General features: G+C 51.5%; 1 protein-coding gene across 3 annotated transcripts in view; it reads left to right on the forward strand.

Moving 5' to 3' along the window:
- trappc14 (trafficking protein particle complex subunit 14) overlaps positions 1 to 22,838 on the forward strand; it is a 79,709-nt gene that overhangs the window by 53,031 nt on the left and 3,840 nt on the right. For 2 of the 3 annotated variants that reach the window (XM_078533838.1, XM_078533840.1), the window contains 7 exons: positions 2,011 to 2,131; positions 7,274 to 7,421; positions 8,689 to 8,771; positions 11,614 to 11,786; positions 13,455 to 13,609; positions 15,594 to 15,790; positions 18,104 to 18,275. In XM_078533838.1, coding sequence (XP_078389964.1) covers positions 2,011 to 2,131; positions 7,274 to 7,421; positions 8,689 to 8,771; positions 11,614 to 11,786; positions 13,455 to 13,609; positions 15,594 to 15,790; positions 18,104 to 18,257 — 1,031 coding nt within the window. In that variant the 3' untranslated portion in view covers positions 18,258 to 18,275. Of the gene's footprint in view, positions 1 to 2,010; positions 2,132 to 7,273; positions 7,422 to 8,688; positions 8,772 to 11,613; positions 11,787 to 13,454; positions 13,610 to 15,593; positions 15,791 to 18,103; positions 18,276 to 22,838 lie in introns of those variants that run through there. The other variant, XM_078533839.1, reaches the window with a different exon arrangement.

Genomic DNA, 22,838 nt, shown 5'->3' on the forward strand with positions numbered 1-22,838 from the left:
CTTGCCCGCAATCTCCCTCTCCTAAAGCTTTTACCATCGACTAATGGAAACAGCTTTTCTTTGTCCACCTTATCTAAACCTGTCATAAACTTGAACACCTCTATCAAATCTCCTCTCAATCCCTTTCGCTCCAAGGAGAACAATCCCAGCTTCTCCAACCCAACCTTGTAGCTAAAAATCCCTCATCCCTGGAACCATTCTGGTAAATCTCCTCCCCACCCCCTCAAGGATCCTCTCATCCTCCCTAAAGTGTTGTAGCCAGAATTGGAGGCAATACTCTCGTTAACAACGACAAATGATATGGGCCAGGATGCGCAAAGCTTCATCCCGAATTTCCCAAGTATTTGCGTCAGCTTAATCATTGGGATTGGGAGGGTGGGGGTGGTGGGGAAGTCTGAATAATCGCATGGCGCATGTCTCCGCATCTTCCGAAAATGCCTGCTGAGCTGGCCGAGCTGTGAGAGATGGCTCATTTGTGCCAGTTCGGCAGGTTTATCACAAAATTAACTCAAAAGCAAGGAGAGTGGAGTATACGGAGCGTGCGGAAAGCTGCAATGCCGATGGGAGCTGGGGTTGGAACGGCACGATGCTGAGCAGCCATTGGGAAGGGTAATCGAACCCTTATGAAGGTTTGCCTTCCTCTCCTTGGCACCTCAGCTGGAAACCTCTCACCATCGTCAGCGGCCCCGAGCAGGGCCAGGCGACTCCTTTATTGGATTACTTGCTCAGAGTGTGAACGTAGGGACAGCGGGAGGCCATTCAGCCCCTCGGGCCTGTTCTGCCATTCAGTGAGATCCTGGCCGATCTGCTGCCTAACTCCCTACACCTGCCTTTGCCCCATATCCCTCAATACCTTTGGTTCACAAAACCCTTATCGATCTCAGACTTAAAGTTAGCAATTGATCCAGCATCAGCTGCCGGTTGCCGAAGAGAGTTCCAAACTTCTACTCCACTTTGGGTGTGGAAGTATTTCCTAATTTCACTCCCGAAAAGGTCTGGCTCCAACTTTTAAGACTCTGACCCCCCCCCCGCCTCGTCCTAGACTCCCCAACCAACAGAAATATTTTCTCCCAGTCGACCCTATCTGTTCCCCTCACTATCTTGAAAGCTTGGATCCAAATTGCCCTTCACCTTCTAACTTCTGGGAATACAACCCGAGCTATTCTTCACATTCTGCCTCTGCTGATCCGAGGTCTCCATCCACTTATCTGACCTCCTAAGGAAGTGGCTGCTTCCTCCTAGACCAGTTCAGAGTGCAACAGTCCCTGCCTATTTTCCTAGAGTTTACAAGAGTGAGAGGTGATCTCTTTGAAACATATAAAACTCTTAAGGGGTTTGACAGGGTAGATGCTGCTCTTTACCCTGGCTGGGGAATCTAGAACTAGGGGGTCACAGCCTTGGGATAAGGGGCCAGCCATCTAGGACTGAGATGAGGAGAAAACCCCTTCACTCAGAGGGTTGTGAATCTTTTGAATTCTCCACTCCGGAGAGCAGTGGATGCTCAAAGCTGTCGAGTCGATAGATTAAAAGCAAAATACGGGCGGAGGCTGGAAATCTAAAACAAAGACAGAAAATGCCGGACAAAGCAGGTCTAGCAGCGTCTGCGGAGAGAGAGAAACAGAGTTAATGTTTCAAGTCCGTCTGGCCCTTCTCAGAGCTCTGAAGAAGGCTCATGCAGACTCGAAACGTTAACTCTGTTTCTCTCTCTCTCCGCAGACGCTGCCGGACCTGCTGAGTTTTTCCAGCACCTTCTGTTTTTGGGTCGATAGATTTTTGGACGCTAAGGGAATCGAGGGATGGGGGGCGGGAAAGTGGAGTTGAGGTCGATGACCAACCGTGGTGGTGGTGTTGAATGGCGGAACAGGCTCAAAGGGGCCGCCTCCCCCTCTTATTTCTCCCGCGAGTCGGTTTTGACGGTTTGAACGCAGCGTTTTATGGGGATTGTCGTTTGCCAGTGCCGTAATGTCTCAGCCAGGTGCTGAAATGGCTGCTTTCTCTTTTCCCCGACAGTGCTAAACACCTCCTCCCAGGAGGAGATCTCCATCCAGGATATCCGGATTTTGCCAAACTTCAATGCCAGCTACTTGCCCATGATGCCTGATGGTTCGGTGCTGCTCGTGGACAACGTTTGGTGAGAGCTGGGCCTCTTTATCTTTCTTTCTCTTTGGGATTTATAAAGGGACTGGGCAGGATGGGGAAAGGTCCGGCGGCTGGTTCATTGCCCCGCCTGCGACAGGTTCTCCGGAGATTTGCACTGCAGCCTGGTCCCGCCGGCTCAGTGTTTGGGGCTCGGTGGTTTCTGGGGTTCGTGCGATCTGCCTCCCGGCGTTGGCGCCCCCCCCCCTCCGCAACCGGGAGGAGCGGCAAGGAGCACGATGTGAATCTGGGGGTGGGGGTCGGGCTGCAGCAATCGTACTGGGGAAGGAGAGGGGTGTTGGGGGATAGCAGGGGAGAGGAGCGTGGAGGGTTATCCAGCGACCTGTGCTGTGAAATATCGGCCTGGTTACCCCCTGCTCGGGCTCAGCGCGAGACATAGGGGCTCCTGGGTGCGATTCAAACCCGAGCAATAGAATTAAACTTAAGAACACATCCAAACATACAAATTTGGAGCAGGAGTAGGCCATTCGGCCCCTCAAGCCTGCTCCAGCACGTGATAAGGTCATGGCTGACCCTATTGCGGCCTCTACCATCCTGTCTACCCCCTGTACTCTTTGATTCCCTTGTCAGTCAAAAATCTAACTCAGCCTTAAAAATGTTTGATGACCCTGTCTCCATTGCTCTCTGGGGAAGAGTTCCACCAACTCACCACCCTCTGAGAGAAAAAATATTCTCATCTTCATCTTAAATGGGGGACCCCTTATTTTTAAACTGTGTCGCCCTAGTTCTAGTCTCTCCGACAAGGGGAAACATCTGCCTTTTGACTTCTCCTCAGGATCTTATGTTTCAATAAGATATCTCAATCTCCTAAACTCCACTGGATACAGGCCCAACCTGTCCAACCTTTTCATCCCAGGGATTGGTCATGTGAGCCTTCTCTGAACTGCTGCTAATGCAAATATGTCCTTTCTTAAATAAAGAGACCAAAACTGTGCGCGGTAGTCCGGATGCGGTCTTACCAATGCCCAGGACAATTGTCACAAAACACCTCTACTTTTATATTCCATTCCCCATGCAATAAACGGCATTCCATTTGCTTTCCTAATCACTTGCTATACCTGCACAGCTCCAGTCTCCATATCACAGTTGGAGCACTGTGCACAGTTCCAGTCTCCATATCAGAGTTGGGGCACTGTGCACAATTCCAGTCTCCATATCACAATTGAAGCACTGTGTAAAGTTCCAGTCTCCATATCACACTTGGAGCACTGTGCACATTTCCAGTCTCCATATTACACTTGGAGCACTGTGTACAGTTCCGGTCTCTATATCACACTTGGAGCATTGTGCACAGTTCCAGTCTCCATATTACACTTGGAGCACTGTGTACAGTTCCAGTCTCCATATCACACTTGGAGCACTGTGCACAGCTCCAGTCTCCATATCACACTTGGAGCACTGTGCACAATTCCAGTCTCCATATCACACTTGGAGCACTGTGCACAGTTCCAGTCTCCATATCACACTTGGAGCACTGTGCACAGTTCCAGTCTCCATAACACACTTGGAGCACTGTGCACATTTCCAGTCTCCATATTACACTTGGAGCACTGTGTACAGTTCCGGTCTCTATATCACACTTGAAGCACTGTGCACAGTTCCAGTCTCCGTATCACACTTGGAGCACTGTGCACAGTTCCAGTCTCCATATCACACTTGGAGCACTGTGCACAATTCCAGTCTCCATATCACACTTGGAGCACTGTGCACAGTTCCGGTCTCCATATCACACTTGGATCACTGTGCACAGTTCCAGTCTCCATATTACACTTGGAGCACTGTGCACAGTTCCAGTCTCCATATTACACTTGGAGCACTGCGTACAGTTCCAGTCTCCATATCACACTTGGAGCACTGTGCACAGTTCCAGTCTCCATATCACACTTGGAGCACTGTGCACAGTTCCAGTCTCCATATCACACTTGGAGCACTGTGCACAGTTCCAGTCTCCATATCACACTTGGAGCACGTGCACAGTTCCAGTCTCCATATCACACTTGGAGCACTGTGCACAGTTCCAGTCTCCATATCACACTTGGAGCACTGTGCACAGTTCCAGTCTCCATATCACACTTGGAGCACTGTGCACAATTCCAGTCTCCATATCACACTTGGAGCACTGTGCACAGTTCCAGTCTCCATATCACACTTGGATCACTGTGCACAGTTCCAGTCTCCATATTACACTTGGAGCACTGTGCACAGTTCCAGTCTCCATATTACACTTGGAGCACTGCGTACAGTTCCAGTCTCCATATCACACTTGGAGCACTGTGCACAGTTCCAGTCTCCATATTACACTTGGAGCACTGTGCACAGTTCCAGTCTCCATATCACACTTGGAGCACTGTGCACAGTTCCAGTCTCCATATCACACTTGGAGCACGTGCACAGTTCCAGTCTCCATATCACACTTGGAGCACTGTGCACAGTTCCAGTCTCCATACCACACTTGGAGCACTGTGCACACTTCCAGTCTCAATATCTCAGTTGGAGCACTGTGCACAGTACCAGTCTCCATATTACACTTGGAGCACTGTGCACAGCTCCAGTCTCCATATCACACTTGGAGCACTGTGCACAGCTCCAGTCTCCATATCACACTTGGAGCACTGTGCACAGTTCCAGTCTCCATATCACACTTGGAGCACTGTGCACAGTTCCAATCTCCATAACACACTTGGAGCACTGTGCACACTTCCAGTCTCCATATCTCAGTTGGAGCACTGTGCACAGTTCCAGTCTCCATATTACACTTGGAGCACTGTGCACAGCTCCAGTCTCCATATTACACTTGGAGCACTGTGCACAGCTCCAGTCTCCATATCACACTTGGAGCACTGTGCACAGCTCCAGTCTCCATATCACACTTGGAGCACTGTGCACAGTTCCAGTCTCCGTATTACACTTGGAGCACTGTGCACAGTTCCAGTCTCCATATCACACTTGGAGCACGTGCACAGTTCCAGTCTCCATATCACACTTGGAGCACTGTGCACAGTTCCGTCTCCATACCACACTTGGAGCACTGTGCACACTTCCAGTCTCCATATCTCACTTGGAGCACTGTGCACAGTACCAGTCTCCAAATTACACTTGGAGCACTGTGCACAGTTCCAGTCTCCATATCACACTTGGAGCACTGTGCACAGTTCCAGTCTCCATATCACACTTGGAGCACTGTGTACAGTTCCAGTCTCCATATTACACTTGGAGCACTGTGCACAGTTCCAGTCTCCATATCACTCTTGGAGCACTGTGCACAATTCCAGTCTCCATATCACACTTGGAGCACTGTGCACAGTTCCAGTCTCCATATCACACTTGGATCACTGTGCACAGTTCCAGTCTCCATATCACACTTGGAGCACTGTGCACAGTTCCAGTCTCCATATTACACTTGGAGCACTGTGCACAATTCCAGTCTCCATATCACACTTGGAGCACTGTGTACAGTTCCAGTCTCCATATTACACTTGGAACACTGTGCACAGTTCCAGTCTCCATATCACTCTTGGAGCACTGTGCACAATTCCAGTCTCCATATCACACTTGGAGCACTGTGCACAGTTCCAGTCTCCATATTACACTTGGATCACTGTGCACAGTTCCAGTCTCCATATCACACTTGGAGCACTGTGCATAGTTCCAGTCTCCATATCACACTTGGAGCACTGTGCACAGTTCCAGTCTCCATATTACCTGAAAGATGTAGAAAGACTGGCAAAACAGATTTGCAAGGATGACGCCAACTGAGAGGTTAAAGTCATCAAGAAAGACGGAACAGGTTGGGATATTTTTCTCTGGAAGTCCGAGTGATAACCTGATTGAGATCATTAAAATTATGAAAAGATTTGATAGCTAAACATAGAGACAATATTTGCACTTGTGGAGAGGTGTGAACTAGAGGCCGTAAACATAAGGTAGTCACTAACAAGTCGAATAGGGAATTCAGAAACAGTTTCTTCAGAGAGGGGCAAGAATGTTTGGGTGGTGAACTGTGGAGCGAGATTAGACTGGGGGAGTGGATGGTGTAGACCCAATGGACCCAATGGCCTTATGCTGTGCTGAGTCAGTCCTATGGATTCTTTATGCATTGGGCCCAGTTGGTGGGAGATCGCTAAAGACTGGTCAGATGGCAGCTTAACTTCTCGCACAGGTCCGTTGAGTAATATTGGGGAACTTGTTGTCTCTTCAGGAAAAACTGCTTCGTGCAGTGAATCGGGAATAAAGGTTTTGTGTGTCTCTCCTTTCTCAGTCCTGACTTTGTAATTTTGTGCAAGCAGTATCTGAAATGATACATACCAGTACCTTCTGCAGAGCCCTTAAAAGCACATCCATAAACTCCCTGCAAGTACACTGTAGAATTTCTGACAATATTACTATAATATGTGACTCCTGTCAGGGTCTTTACTGACAAATGATTCTCAGCTCGGGTTAATGAGAATTATGGAACGTTTCTTTAACTTGGGAGAAGCGGACTCTGTTTCCCTGTATCCTAACTCACGCCATGTCCTGTTTGTCTATTGCCGCACCCCACCGTGCTCACTGACCTACATTGGCTCCTGGTCCAACAATGATACTGTTTTAAAATTCACGTCCTTGTTCACGAATCCCTCCATGTCCTGGTCTTCCCCATTCCCCCCCCCCACCTCAACTTCCCCACCCCACCCGCCTCTATCTCTGTAACCACCTCCAGCCCCACACCGCTCCGAGATCCCTGCACTCCGCCTATTCCAGGCCTGTTGCCTGTCCCTGATTTCCATCGCTCCACCATTGGCGGCCGTGCCGTCACCTGCCTGGGCCCTAAGCTCTGGAATTCGCTCCCTAAACCTCTTCCCCCCTCCCCCCTGACTCCCCTCCCCGCTGACTCTCCCCCCTTCTCCCCCTCATATAACCTAGCTCCTTGACCAAACTTTTGGTCACCTGTCCTAATTGCTCGTTATGTGGTTCGGGGGTCACGTTTTATTGGGTGACACTCCTGTGGTGCACCCTGGGACGCTTAGCCATGTTAAAGGTGCTATATAAATGCAAGCCGTTGATGTTGGGCTCTCTGTCGCGATGGGTTTGAACCTGAACCTTTGCCCGCCATTGGGTTTCCTTTCCCCCCCCACAGCCACCAGTCGGGTGACGTGTCCGTGGCTTCGTTCTACAGAATGGACGGCAGCTCCAGTCGCCTCCCGACAAAGCTCAGCGCCCTGGAGGAGCAGGCTTTCCTCTTCCGGCTCCAGGTTAACGAGCGGCCGCAGCAGGAGACGAAGGAGGTACAGCCCGCGCGTCAGGCCAGCAGCCAGGGGAAAAACTCGCAAGTAAATTTTGCCAAGGAGGCCTCAGCGGCCTAACGGTGACACCCCTGGACTAGTGATCCAGAGGCCCGGGCCGATGCTCCAGTGACGTGGGATCAAACCCCCACCTCGGCAGCTGGGAGAATTTAAATTTCATTCATTGATGGACAAAAGGTTTGAACTCGTCTGGTTCACTCACCACCCTTTAGGGAGGGAAATCTGCCGTCCTTACCCGGTCTGTCCTACACGTGACTCCAGACCCCACAGCAACGTGGCGGAATCTTAACTGCTCCCTCCGAACCGCCATTTGGTATCGACCCCGCGACAGATTAAAAAGCATCCTGGGTGTACCTGCCCTGCACGGGCTGCAAGCGGCTCAAGAAGGCAGCCTCCTCGAGGGGCACTTAGGGACGGGCAGTAGCGCCCGCCTGCCAAAAACAACTAAAAGACAAAAAAAAATTGACGGGGCGGGGTGGGATAACAGAATGGATCATTGTTTCAGGGAGACAGCACTGTTACGATGGGCTGAATGAGGAATGGGGATTAATCTTGTGGGAGTGTCGATTGAAACGCTTCCCCGGGAGTGCTGGACAAGCGAGAAAGTTGGACAATTGTTTAACTATTTTACACCGAGGATATTTGGGAGCAATGGGGGGCGTTTTTCCCATCTTAGTGAAACCGGTCAAAGATAAGGAAAGATATTCGATGGGCTGAATAGCATTCTCCTGTGCCGTAATGTCTCCATATATGGGCCGTTGTTGGCAATGGGAACAGGAGGAAGCCGTTCAGCCCCTCCCAGCCTATTCTGACATTCTATCAGCTCCTGGCTGACCCATATCTCAGCCCCATTCATCCCCCCCGCTCCATTTCCCTCGATACCCCCCCGTCCAAAAAAAAAAACTTGGGCTTGGAAGTGACATTAATCCACGGCCCTGTCTCTCCCGTCCCCTCGGGGAGATGACGTGACCTGCTGGGGGTGTGCGTGGGGAGCGGGCCCTGTCTGATGTTGATGTTGTGCGCACCGTGACTGTGCTGGGGCAGGCTCGATGGACAGGATGCCCTCTTGCCACCTGCTACTGGCACCCAGTTTGCAGTTGAAATGACCCGGTCAGAATTGACTGACTTCGTTCTGGTCCGGTCTGTGCAAATGGTCCTAACGCTCGGTACTGTCAGCTTGAATAATTTGCTCTTTTTTTTTTATTATTCCCCCCACCTTTTTTCTTTTTCCTTTTTGAAACATGATTAGGGTTTGGAAGTGCCGTTGACTGCGATAGTGTGCTGGTCCACTGCTAACCTGGACCTTGACAACAAGATCTATACACATTACAGGTGGGTATTGGAGCGCAGCCTGTCCCACTTTTTACAGTGACTCATCATCAGCCATTTCTTCACTGTGCCCCCTGTGTGTTGCCAAACAGTAAGCCTACTTTTAATGATTTATTGCTTTGTGAGTATTTCAGTTATTTATGTACAGGCAAGGAATAGGAGCAGGAGAAGGCCATTCAGCCCATTGAGCCTGCTCCGCTATTCAATACAATCATGGCTGATCATCCACTTCAGTGCTTTCCCCCCGCCACGCTGCACGTTTGATCCTCCTACCAAGGTGGATAACCTCCCATTTTTCCATGTTATATTGCATCTGTCGTGTTCCTGCCCACTCACAAAGTCTGTCCAAATCCTCTTGAAGCTGCTTTGCATCTTCCTCACAACACACAACACAACATTCCCCTTGATTCTCTGAGAGACCAAAAGCCTGTCTCTCCCAGCCTTAAATGTACTCAACAATGAGCATCCACAATCCTCTGGGGTAGAGAATTCCAAATATTGAGTGAGGTAATTGCTCCTCATCTCAGTCCTAAATCATTGGCCCCTTGTCATGAGATTGTGCCCCCGTGTTTTAGATTCCCCGACCAGGGGGAAGCAACCTCTGTGTCTACCCTGTCAAGCCTACCTTGAGGATCACCAAGTTCCCCTCCAAGTCACTCACCATCCTGACTTGGAAATATATCGGCCGTTCCTTCACTGTCACTGGGTCAAAATCCTGGAACTCCCTCCCTAACAGCACGGTGGGTGTACCTACACCACAGGGACTGCAGCGGCTCAAGAAGGCAGCAGCTCACCACCACCTTCTCAAGGGGCAACTAGGGATGGGCAATAAATGCTGGGCCCAGCCAACGACGACCACACCCAATGAGATCACCTCTCATTCTTCTGAACTCCAGAGCATATAGATCCAATTTACTCAGTGTCTCACTGTAGGACAACCCTCTCATCCCAGGGACCAATTTAGTGAACCTTCTCTCTACCACCCCCAATGCAAGAAGACCCTTCCTTAAAAACGGATAGCAACACGGCACACAGTATTCCAGGTGTGACCTCACCAAAGCCCTGTACAATTGTAGCATCACTTCTTCATTCCTGTTCTTCAATCCACCTGCAATAAAGACCAAGATGCTTTACCTGGTCTGAGGGCAAATGGGGGTGATGGTCTCTCAAATCCTTGGGGGTTCCCCCTTCACCCCTCAATATTCTTCCCTCCCCCCACCTCGAGTCCCATTTTAAAAATGTGGGATGGACTTGTTTTTTTAAAGTGCATTCACGGGGATGTGGGCATCGCTGACTGGGCCCAGCATTTATTGCCCATCCCGAATTGCCCCCTTGAGAAGGTGGTGGTGAGCTGCTGCCTTCTTGAACCGCTGCAGTCCATGTGGTGTAGGTACACCCACAGTGCTGTTAGGGAGGGAGTTCCAGGATTTTGACCCAGCGACAGTGAGGGAACGGCCGATATATTTCCAAGTCAGGATGGTGAGTGGCTTGGAGGGGAACTTCCAGGTGGTGGTGTTCCCATGTATCTGCTGCCCTTGACCTTCTAGATGGTAGAGGTCATGGGTTTGGAAGGTCCTGTCGAAGGAGCCTTGGTGAGTTGCTGCAGTGCATCTTGTAGATGGTACACACACTGCTGCTACTGTGCGTCGGTGGTGGAGGGAGTGAATGTCGAACGTGGTGGATGGGGCACCAGTCAAGCGGGGCTGCTTTGTCCTGGATGGTGTCCAGCATCTTGGAGCTGCACTCATCCAGGCAAGTGGAGAGTATTCCAACACACCCCTGACTTGTAGATGGTGGACAGGCTTTGGGGGGGTCAGGAGGTGAGATACTCACCGCTGGATTCCCAGCCACTGTAGTCACAGTATTGATATGGCTGGCCCAGCTGAGACTACAGTGATATCTGCTGGTTTTGTGCAAAAGGATTTCTGCAATAGGCTGTAGGGAATGGTTAACCTGCGCCACCCTGTGGCAGCTCATGGAGTTTCACCCGTAGTTTATACCAAATTGGGATGAAAGCTAGACAAACAGAGCTGCTGTCAAATACTTCTAAGCAGCGGGGTGGGTGGGGGGGGGGACTTGGCTGCCTGGTATTTTTTTTGGTGGAAAGAATAAATCTGTTTCCAACGCGATGATAGCTGTAGAGATATTACAGCACAGAAGGGGCCCGTTGAGTCCATGCCAGATACACCTGATAGCTTTGCCCATGAAGCAGTCACTTCGGTTCCAAGGTTGCTCGCTGTATGTGAAGTGCTCCAGTACATTTGAGAAACAATAAGGGGGGGGGGAACTAGGAACACAGCAACAGGAGAAGGCCATTCGGCCCCCTTGAGCCTGTTCCACTGTTCATTTGGATCATGAGCTGATCTGTGTCTTAACTCCAGCTACCCGCCTTGGTCTGTAACCCTTAACCCCCACCGGCACAACAACAAATAAAATCTATCAGCCTCGGTCCTAATTGACGCCGGATTTTTTTTGAGGGAGAGAGTTCCAGGTTCCCTTTTGTTGTGAAGAAGTGCTTCCTGGCATCACCCCCTGAATGGCCTGGGTCTAATCTTAAGGTTCTGCCCCCTTGTTCTGGACTCCCCACCCCCGTCAGAGTTTCTCCCTATCGACCCCATCCAATTCATTAATTATCTTCAAGGCCTCAGTTAGATCACCCCTCAATCTGTGCTCACACTGTGTAAATGCGAATGCCCATTTCTTTTGAGTATTGTCATTCTGTTATTTCCCTCTAACCAGCAAGGGTTTTGGTTTTTGTAAGAAGAAAAGCATTTGCGGGGGGTGGGGGCGGGGGCGGAGTGGGAATATTTCGCTTCTGCCGCTGACGTCTTTCTCCTCCGATCAGGCTGCCCAACATCCAGCTGAACCGCCCCAAGTTTGTGATGATGGCGTCGTGCGAGTCGCCCGTCTCCCTCTACAAGCGCTTCACCGTCAAGTACACGCTGCTCAACAACCTGCAGGACTTCCTGGCTGTCCGGCTGGTGTGGACCCCGGAGAGTGCCCTCAGCTCGCAGGCGGGTGAGTGCCGACGCTCCCGGGGGTCTGACGGGCGAGGCCCTGTGCACCCCTCTGGCCTGTCGGCTGCTCCGCGCCAAATACTTCACTCTGTCAAAAGCCTGAGGAAAGAGGATAGATTGGGTAGGCTGGGTTCATTTCCACTGGAGTTTAGAAGAGCGAGGTTGTAGGGATGGGGGGGCGACGTGATTGAAGTACGTAAGACCAAAGGTTACGGGGAGAATGGGGGTTGAGAAACTTATCAGCTGTGATTGAATGGCGGAGCAGACTCGATGGGCCGATTGGCCTAATTTCTGCTCCTGCGTCTTATGGTCTTTATGAATGGTTTTGACAAGGTGGACGTGGAAAGGATGTTTCCTCTTGTGGGTGAGTCCAGAACCAGGGGGCCACTTTTTTTTAAGATTAGGGGTCGCCCTTTTAGGACAGAGTTGAGGAGAAATTTGTTTCACTGAGACTTTGGAACTCTCTGCCTCCAGAGGTGGGGTCACTGAATATTTTTAAGGCGGAGGTAGATAGATTCTTGTTAGACAAGGGAATCGAAGGTTATCGGGGGGTAGATGGGAATGTGGAACTCGAAACACAAACTGAGCAGCCAGGATCTTATTGAATGGCGGAGCAGGCTCAAGGGGCCAAATGGCCTACCTCTGCTCCTATTTCGTATGTGGTTGTTCTGCCTCAGCTGACAGAAAGCAAAGCTGCAATGAGGAACCTCCTGCCACAAGCAGAACTGTTGATTTAGTAGTACAGAATTCGAATATTGCTGAAAAGAGAGACATGTTACCAAAGATTTACAAGGCTCAAATTTGAGATAGCAAGGTTCAAGCCTTGCACATTTTTGGGAGCTTAGGGAGCCCTGTTACTTTCTCCATAGCAACGCCTTGGCCAATCAGAGTCGACTTGCCAACCAATCAGAGTCGGCTTGCCAACCAATCAGAGTCGACTTGCCAACCAATCCGAGTCGACTTGCCAACCAATCCGAGTCGACTTGCCAACCAACCAATCCGAGTCGACTTGCCAACCAACCAATCCGAGTCGACTTGCCAACCAACCAATCCGAGTCGACTTGCCAACCAACCAATCCGAGTCGACTTGCCAACCAACCAATCCGAGTCGACTTGCCAACCAACCAATCAGAGTCGACTTGCCAACCAATCCGAGTCGACTTGCCAACCAATCAATCAGCATGCTTTTCTCCTGTGGTGTAAATTGTTGTGACAGTTTGAAATTTGGAATTCTTGCATTTGTCCCGATGAGTGCAAGATGAACAGCTTCGGCGACATGTTTGTTTTTGCAGCAGTATAACTGTTGTTTTGTGGGCAAACGCAGCAGTCCTTCCACACTAGTGAAATTCCACAAGCGGCCGCGAGCTGAGTGGGCCAGTTAAGCACGTGAGGGGGAGAGAGAGAGAAAGCGAGAGAGAGAGAGATAAAGGTTACGCTGATAAGGTGGAAAGGAGGCTCGTGTGGAGCATAAATGCCAGCACGGGACCAGTGGGGCCGAATGGCCTGTTTCCGTGTGCTGGAACCTGCAGAGTTGCGAGGGGATAACGCTGTTACTGTGGCGGCCATGGTCTGTTCTGTCTGGAGCCCACTCCGCTCCAGCTGCTGCTGTTGTGTTTGCTGTTGCGTTTACCTGAACCCTTCTCCAGATCGCCCTTCTCGCCTTCATTAGGAAAGAAGCTGTCCGAGGAAGATCTCCGGGCTGCCGAGACCACCCTCAACTCGGTCGTGTGCCACACGCCGCTCAACCACTTGGGCTACTGCAAGAAAGGCAGCACAGTGACCTACAAAGTGGCCTTCCAGGTGCTCCGCGCTGGACTCTTTGAGGTAATGGCGCACCGCTTAAACCCCCGCCCTCGTGCTTTCAGAACGGGCTCCAAATCATTTACAGCTTTGCTCTTTTCTAGAACCATTGCAGCTCCCCAAATGATGCTAAGTTTAACAAAACAGATCTTTTCAAACTAAATACAACACAGAAAACAGGCCTTTCAGCCCAGCTGGTCCAAGACGATGTCTGTGCCCCACGGGAGACCTGTGTATCTCGCAGAGTAGAACAGTCTCTGGTCTTTCCACGTACCTGAAGACCCTCATCCTTGGCACCATTCTTGTGAATCTCCTCTTCCCGAACTTGACATCCTTCCTAAAGGGAACTGGATGTAATGCTGCACAAATCCTGAGTGTCCAGTTTTTATTTAGTGAATATCTGCTATGTGTGGAGTTTTGATGATGTAGAGATTAATTTAACAAGATTATTTTGCTGTGCTGAGAATGCTGCTGAATTAGTTACCTATAATTAACTGTGTATTTCTTACCGTAACCTCGAGGCATCTTCGGTAATCGAGGTTTTTAAACTGTCAGCATCAAGTTATTGAACATTGTTCTGTCTTTCTCTCTGTTTGTGCTCTGGCCTTGCTCCTCCTTCCTTATTCTCTACCTCTCGCCCCGTCTCTCGCTGTCTCTCGCCATCTCTTTTCACCTCCTCCCTCCCTCCCTCGCTCGGCCTCCGCCCTCCCTCCCTTGCTCGGCCTCCTCCCTCCCTCCCTCCCTCGCTCGGCCTCCGCCCTCCCTCCCTTGCTCGGCCTCCTCCCTCCCTCCCTCCCTCACTCGGCCTCCGCCCTCCCTCGGCCTCCGCCCTCCCTCCCTCCCTCACTCGGCCTCCTCCCTCCCTCCCTCGCTCGGCCTCCTCCCTCCCTCGCTCTGCCTCCTCCCTACCTCCCTCCCTCGGCCTCCGCCCTCCCTCCCTCGCTCTGCCTCCTCCCTCTCTCCCTCCCTCCCTCGCTCGGCCTCCGCCCTCCCTCCCTTGCTCGGCCTCCTCCCTCCCTCCCTCCCTCACTCGGCCTCCGCCCTCCCTCGGCCTCCTCCCTCCCTCCCTCCCTCACTCGGCCTCCGCCCTCCCTCGGCCTCCGCCCTCCCTCCCTCCCTCACTCGGCCTCCGCCCTCACTCGGCCTCCTCCCTCCCTCCCTTCCTCACTCGGCCTCCGCCCTCCCTCGGCCTCCGCCCTCCCTCCCTCCCTCACTCGGCCTCCGCCCTCACTCGGCCTCCTCCCTCCCTCCCTCGCTCTGCCTCCTCCCTCCCTCCCTCGCTCGGCCTCCTCCCTCCCTCCCTCGCTCGGCCTCCTCCCTCCCTCCCTCGCTCGGCCTCCTCCCTCCCTCCCTCGCTCGGCCTCCTCCCTCCCTCCCTCGCTCGGCCTCCTCCCTCCCTCCCTCGCTCGGCCTCCTCCCTCCCTCCCTCGCTCTGCCTCCTCCCTCCCTCCTTCCCTCCCTCGTTCGGCCTCCTCCCTCCCTCCCTCGCTCGGCCTCCTCCCTCCCTCCTTCCCTCCCTCGCTCGGCCTCCTCCTTCCCTCCCTCGGCCTCCCTCCCTCCCACCCTCGGCCTCCTCCCTCGTTCCGCCTCCTCCCTCCCTCGTTCCGCCTCCTCCCTCCCTCCCTCGGCCTCCTCCCTCCCTCCCTCCCTCGGCCTCCTCCCTCCCTCCCTCCCTCGGCCTCCTCCCTCCCTCCCTCGCTCGGCCTCCTCCCTCCCTCCCTCGCTCGGCCTCCTCCCTCCCTCCCTCGCTCGGCCTCCTCCCTCCCTCCCTCGCTCGGCCTCCTCCCTCCCTCCCTCGCTCGGCCTCCTCCCTCGTTCCCTCGCTCGGCCTCCTCCCTCGTTCCCTCGCTCGGCCTCCTCCCTCGTTCCGCCTCCTCCCTCCCTCCGCCTCCTCCCTCCCTCGCTCGGCCTCCTCCCTCCCTCCCTCCGCCTCTTCTTTTTGCTGCCCCTCTCTGTCCATCTCCCCATCCACACCCCAACCCTCTCTCGGTCTCTTTGGTCCCATTAGTTGAGCCAACACATGAAGCTGAAGTTACAGTTCACTGCCAGCGTGACGAACCCTCCCCCTGAGGCCCGGCCGGTTTCCCGGAAGAACAGCCCGAGCAGCCCTGCAGTCCGAGATCTCATGGAGCGTCACCAAGCTAACCTGGGCCGCTCGCAGTCCTTCTCCCATCAGCAGCCCTCACGGAACAGCCACCTGATGAGGTAAGGACACTGCCGAAGGCAATAAGCCAGTACAAGAGGACCATTTGGCCCATCGTGCCTGTGCCAGCTCTTTGAAAAAACGATTCCGTTAGTCCCACATTCCTCCCCTTTTCCCATAGCCCCTCCCCCTTCGGGTAATTATCCAATTCCCTTTTGAAAGTTCCTATTGAATCTGCTTCTACCGCCGTTCCAGCCAGCACGACCCAGATCCCAACAACTCGCTGCTCTTAAAAGTAAAAGCTCCACATCTCCCCCTCTGGGTCTTTTCCCGATTCTCTCCAACCTGTGACTCTCTGATGACCGACCCTCCTGCCACTGGAAACAGTTTCTCCTGATTTACTCTATCAAAACCCCTCACGATCTTAAACACACGGGCAACTGCCATCCACATGAGGCCGTCCATCCGTTTCAACTCTGCTTTTATTGTTCTCGGAAATGGAGAGGTTTGGTTGTAATCGTCGATTTTAAAATTCTTATCCTTGTTTTCAATCCCTTCATGGACATCACCCCCTCCCTATCTCTGTAACCTTGTTATGGCACAGCCGATGGTAAATGCGGAGTTGTTCAAATCCCAGAGGGAAACTTGAGACAACTGCCACAACTATTTTTGCAATTTGTAGGTTTCGAGATGCGGGCTTTGAATTCAGTAGTAATAAGACCACCGAGCCTTATAGGTTTTTACAAAACTAGATTAAACATTTATTAATAAGATAAATGATTATAAGCACATATGTATGCCTAAAAATTACTAGTATAATAACTTCTAAATCCCCTAATTAATCTGACTCCCAGTTACATCTCCATTAAGGCAAATGTAAGACACACAGATTTTAAAAGACCCAGGCAAAGAAACATGATACCCTGAACCATCCAATTCAAAGTGAGTTTTCTTAACTTCAGTTTGTTGTAGACAGCAGCTTGAGGCTTAGATGCTGAAGGCTTTTCACACTTGTTAGATCTTAAAATGCCTGCCTTTACACACAGACTTCTCTCCTTTTTACACATTTGCCTCCTTTGAAGGCAAATTCCCATTGTTTCACTATGTCTTTGGACTTTACCTCCCTGATCATAAAAACTTATCATATTGCCAATTTTACCAGTAATCTTTGGGAAAAATAAACACACTGTTTCTGAACTTCACCTGGCTAGGTGACACATTTCACCCCTCCTTTGAAAACATTCTAGTCTGGTTTATTTAAAAATGCAAATGTTCTTTTACACTTTACATTCTAAACTTCCCCACATTTACCTCCTTAACATTTCAATCCGAGCTTATCTTCCAGCACATCAAAGCCTTCAGACCAGCTGCCTTTAATCCAATTAAGTCACACACACACACACACACACACACAAGCACAGTCATACACACGCACACACAGATACCACTATTTTACAATAAATTCCAATAACATCATTATATCTTCCTGACAAACTTCCCCCAGCCCTACAACCCTCCAAGATCTCTGAAATCTTGAGCATTTGGATTTCCATCGCTTCCCCTGTGGCAGCTCTGCCTTCACCAGCCAAGGCCCTGTGATCCGGAATTCCCACCCTACACCTCTCTGGAGATGTTGGATTCGAAGGGCTAGAATTGAAGGAGCGCAGATGCCTTGGATAGTTGTGCGGCTGGAGGAGGTTACAGAGAAAGGGAGAGAGCAGGGACCATGGTGAATGGGAAGTTTAAACCCCAGCACAAGCAGTTTACAGAATACGTTTTTCCCCAGAAGGTACACACCCTGGAGTCAGGAGCTCAACGCTGTAGATACCCCTCACCTTTCGAAGATTCACAGAACAGTTACAGCGTAGGAGGGAGGCCCTTTGGCCCATCGTCCGTGCTGACTCTCTGCGAGAACAACTCGGCTAGTCCTACTCCTCCCGCCTTTTTTCCCCGTAACGCAGCTCGTTTTGTCTCTTGTCGTTTACCCAATTCCCCTTTGAAAGCCTCAGTTGAACCTGCCTCCGCCTCTCACTGTTCCAGATCCTCACCGCTCGCTGTGCAAGAAACGGTTTCCTCACGTCGCCATTGCTTCTTTTGCCCCCTCACCTCAAATCGGCGTCGCCTGGCTCTTGGTCCTTCCGCCGCTGAGAACAGCTTTTCCCCGTCTACTTGCGGTCCCAAATCCCTCCGATCGCTTCCCCCAGCCTCCCCAACCAATCATGATCCGGACCTCTGATCCACATCCCCGTCCCACTGGGGAATGTCGCCTCCTGTCTGGGATCCCACCCTGAGCAGCTCCCTCTTTCCGGTTTGCTTCTGCCCCCCTCATGATGTTGCCTCCTCTCTCTCTCTCTCTTCGTTGCCTCCCTACGCAGGACCGGGAGCGTGATGGAGCGACGAGCAATCACACCCCCCGTCGGGTCTCCGATCGGCCGCCCGCTTTACCTCCCCTCGGAGAAGGCGGTGCTCTCCGTGGACAAGATCGCCAAACGCGAGTGCAAAGTGCTGGTGGTGGAGCCTGTCAAGTAGGAGAAAGGCAGCGAGGCGAAGTCGGTGTTGGGGGTGGGGGTTGGGGGGGCGGGGTGAGGGAAATCCGGCTAGGCTGCCTCCTCGAACAAAGCTGTGTCTGAGCGACTCTGCATCAGGCAGAACGGCACAAAGCACTCGCCACTCACTCATCCCAGGAAAAGCCCTTTCCTCCTCACCCCTTCACTACACGCCGGCTGGGGACTCCCGCGGTCTCAATTCTACGATGTGTGTTATGTGTCTCGTGCTTTGTGACGCTGGTTGAAGTAGTTAGTATCGTTTGCGAGTCGTTTCGCACCTTGGTGAGGCGGGTTGGCGGGTTGGCTGGGATACGAGTTCTCTGACCAGAGTTGTGTTTTCTGATCTGAGGAGCCGCCCACAGCTGAATCCAGTATTACGGGCTGGCCACACATTAACTGTGTCCGCGGTTTGCTTTACTGGTCGCAAATTGTATCAGCCCTCGCGATCCAGAGCTGAAATGTCAAATCCCACCCCCCTCTCCCCCGCCCATGTTTCGATTCCTACCTAATTCGGGTGGGATCCCAACGAGCTCCCTGAACCCCGGCTGCCGTTTCTGCATCAGGCCGGTCCAAATTTCTTCCATTTTTCTCCCCTGGTGCACCCCGTCTCGATGTGACGCTCGAAAGCACCAGGGCAGAGTTTTGGGCTGCACGCTCCACTAGTAACAGCGAGACTGCCAAGCGCTCACTTTAGACTCCTGCATCCAAGCGAGGGAGAGCTCCTGTTCCATCGGTGACCCCCTTGGCTGGGGTTCCTGGTCCCAGATGGAAGGATGCTGTGCTCGCTCACCAAGCCTTGCACAGCAACCTCTTAACTAAGACTGATCTTTCATATTTGGGTTGTGCGTCGCGAAGATAGGGGGAAGACAGTGGCATAGCGACGATGGTCGCTGGGCTAGTAATCCAGAGGCCCCGGGTTCTAAAGGAAAAAAGGATAAAAACCATGTTTTCCCCACACCCTTCTCACCAACTTGCAAAGCTCTTCAACCAGTGGTTATATGCCAGTTGTGAAAATGGCCCTGATGTCTCAGAGGCTCCCAGGGAGGGTGGTGGGGGTGGTGGCAGGGGTGCTTTGCACTCTCAACATTAATTTGTGGTGTCTTCATTGCCGTGCACCTACTCCTGCAGCCATCTAAGCTTGCCTTGCACTATGCCAAGGCTGGTATGACTGGCATCAAATGCAATGCAGAGAGTGGCTCATGGAGCCTTTCCAACTTTTGTTCCCTTCTGCCCCGGCAATCTCTGTTGGTAGTGTCGTTACAGCACAGAAGGAGGACATTCAGCCCATCGAGTCCATGCCGGCTTTCCAGAGCAATCCAGTCAGTCCCCTTCCACCAGTTCTATCCTCATATCCCTGCGAGTTTATTTTCCTCAAGTGTCCATCCACTTTACTTTTGAAATCCACTTTCACCCACCTCGTAGGCGGCGAGTTCCCGTCATTAGCACTCGCTGCGTAAAAAAAGTTCTTCCTCACATCCGCACCCCCCCCGCATCTCTTACCCAAAACCTTAAATCTGTGTCTCCGAGCCCTTGTCCCAAATGGGAACAGCTTTTCTTTGTCTACCTTATCTAAACCTGTCATCATCTTGTGCCCCCCCATCAGATCCCCCCTCAATCTCCTTCACCCCAAGCAGGACAATCCCAGCTTCTCCAACCCAACCCTGTAGCCAAAATCCCTCATCCCTGGAACCATTCTGGTAAATCTCCTCCCCACCCTCTGAAGGACCCTCACGTCCTTCCTAAAGTGTGGTGACCAGAACTGGACGCAGTACTCCAGCTGTGGTCTAGCCAGTGCTTTATAAAGGCACTGACCCAACTGGTATTGGCATCTTGCCACAGATGTTGGTTCACCGAGCCTCGGCTACACTGGTCCAGTTCCTTAAACCACGGGCATCAGTCAAGCAGATGCCTGAGCCTTTGATGAGTTGGGGAATTCTTGAGTCCCCTGGTGGCACCATTGGGATAGGCAATGAATGTCACTGCCCAGATCCCCAGATCCAATTGGAATGTAAACGATGGGACTGGTACCGTAACTGGAGACACCCCACTACTGCTGCTCCTGCTCATGTGTGTAATGGGGTAACTGTACAGATTTAATTAAGTAATTTAACCTGATCAGTGCAAGACCTTTCATCCAAGTACTGCAGAGAATGTGATTGAGAGTTATTAACCAGATGCACTTTAGCCAAGCTCTGTAACCATTACTATTAACTGTAAATGCACAAATGGTCAACTCTGGTCTGTTTGACATTCCGAGTGACTGCAGGTACTGGAGATCTCGGTTACGGGGCAGCATTTTGGGAGTTTGCCCCTTCCACAAAGACCACAACTTAACTACGGTCAACTCCTCAGCCAGCATTGGCAACGGCCATGTTCCAGTAAGAGATGCAGATTTGGTCACTGATGGGCGATCGATGGCTGCAATCAACCTTCAAAAGAATGAGATCAATAAATAGTGTGTTTGTTCCATTGACTTAATGCGACAGCTCAGAAGCTGGCATGGTCTGACTGTTTTTTACTGTCTGCATATTGTAGCAGAATGCAAACAATGTGAGTGCTACTGTTTAACCCTCTTGCCCATATATCATCCCACTTGGAGGAAAACTATGAAAATGGACAAAGTGGTGGGTAATTGAGAAGGGAGCTAGTTCAAGACATCTATCAATGTGCCCAGCGTTTCAGAATTGATATTATCCAACTGCATCATCTTGTCAGGTGCCAGTGTCTGTAGGGCCTCTCCTTGCTCCACCCCTGTGGATTTCTAAATGCTGTTCTTTATCCAGTTCGGCGTGTTTATGAACGACTCTGTTAACAGGCTAAAGGACTGAGGTAAGATTTATTCTGTAGGCGTAAATTTATAGTGAAGCTGGGAATCGGTGGCTTGACGACGGCCTACGAGAGCAGTGGGGATTATTCTCCACATACGCATTCCATGCCCAGGGAACGGCTTCGTCGACTGTAGAAAGCAAATGGAAAGAAGCGAAGTGATTTTCGCCATTCTGATCTTCACACTCCGACCCTAATGTGCCATAAACATCAAGCTTTTCACAAGTTACCTCGAGTTCTTCAAAAAGCCTCGCATTCATTATTTAGAACAGAAATCTTGGCCCATCTTGTTGGGAGCAGTGTTCTTGTGTGAACTTGTAATCCATCATTTTGTACCCAGGTGCTCTCTCAACTTCTACATCTTAAGGCTGCACTGGGCAACCTGGATTTGTTTGGTATTTTCTCCCTTGACATGGGAATCTTGTTAGGGGGTGATCGGTGACTCCATCGAGAGAGCCGACAAAGTGACAGGCACATTCCCGATCTCTCTGTCTTTCGACAGCCTCTGTGTTTACGCTTAATGTTCTTACAGTCAGCAGCAGCACGGATGCTGGCTTGGTTATGCCACACTAATTGATAATGCTGCCAGGGGTGCTCCAGTGGGCATCAGCACCATTTGCTAACTCCTTGCATGAAATTCAAGACCCTCGACCTCTTATTTACAATTCCTTCCAGGGCCTCTTGCCACCCTCTAGCCACCGCGGCTGCCTCCGAAGTTATATCTCCGCCTCTGCTCCCTTGTGTGACCCCTTCACCCCCATCCACCATCCCGTTGCCGTGCTGCAAATGTTGAGGGCGGCACTTTGTTTGAAAGGAAGAACGCAGTACCCAGGAGCTCTGAATCGCGCTTGGACAACGGGACGCCTTTATATTTTCCCGGTGCTGTCCTTCAGAAGCTGAGGCTGTGCTTAGCATTGCTGCGATGGTCCAATGTTTGCTGTGCTTTTCGGTCTAGTGTCTCTTCATTACACCCTGAAGCACCCATATCCCACAGCATCAACTGACCTGAAGCCCCGTTCCCCCATGAGGAGCCCCCTGGTGGTTGGCAACCATGAATTTAGAAGGTTAATGGATTTGATTTGATCAAAATTTTCAAGATATTAAGGGTGGCATACGGGGTAGACAGAGAGAAACGAGGTTCACTTGACTGGTGAGTCTAGAATGAGAGCATATAGCCTGCAACTTAGAGGCAGACATTTCAGGAGTGAAATTGGGAAACACACACCCAAGTTTGGAGCTGTCGCCCACAATTGCAATTGGTGCTGGATCGATTAATTTAAATGTGAGATTGATAGAATTTTGTCAGCCAAAGGTATTAAGGGATTTATAGGGCAAAGGCGGGTGTGTGGAGTGAGGTCAGATGAGCCGTGGCCTCGTTGAGTGGTGGAATCAGCTCAGGTTTCTATCTGTGCTGCCAGTGGTGCCATATTGCCCTGCGTGGCACCCAAGCAACTGTGCCTGCTGCCCGCATTGCACAGGGACCTGCTTGCTTCCTCGTTGCTCTTCCGCAGCATTTCCTTTGTTGTTGTACGCCTTCAGAGCATCTCCAGGCTGCTGCAGCCTTTCAGTGCTTCATAAACCCTAGCCCCTGTTTTAGGGAACCTTTTTTAGGGAGCTAAATTCCTCTGGGGGAAAAGGGAACTTGGCAATTTCAGTTGCTTAGGGTATCCCAAGCCAGTGCTAGAGGGGGCGCGGGGAGGGGAAGGCTGGAAGACATCACCTTCTGCCTGGGATTTGT

This window comes from Cetorhinus maximus, chromosome 34, assembly GCF_964194155.1.
Source record: "Cetorhinus maximus chromosome 34, sCetMax3.hap1.1, whole genome shotgun sequence".
In the NCBI taxonomy this organism is placed as follows: Eukaryota; Metazoa; Chordata; class Chondrichthyes; order Lamniformes; family Cetorhinidae; genus Cetorhinus; species Cetorhinus maximus.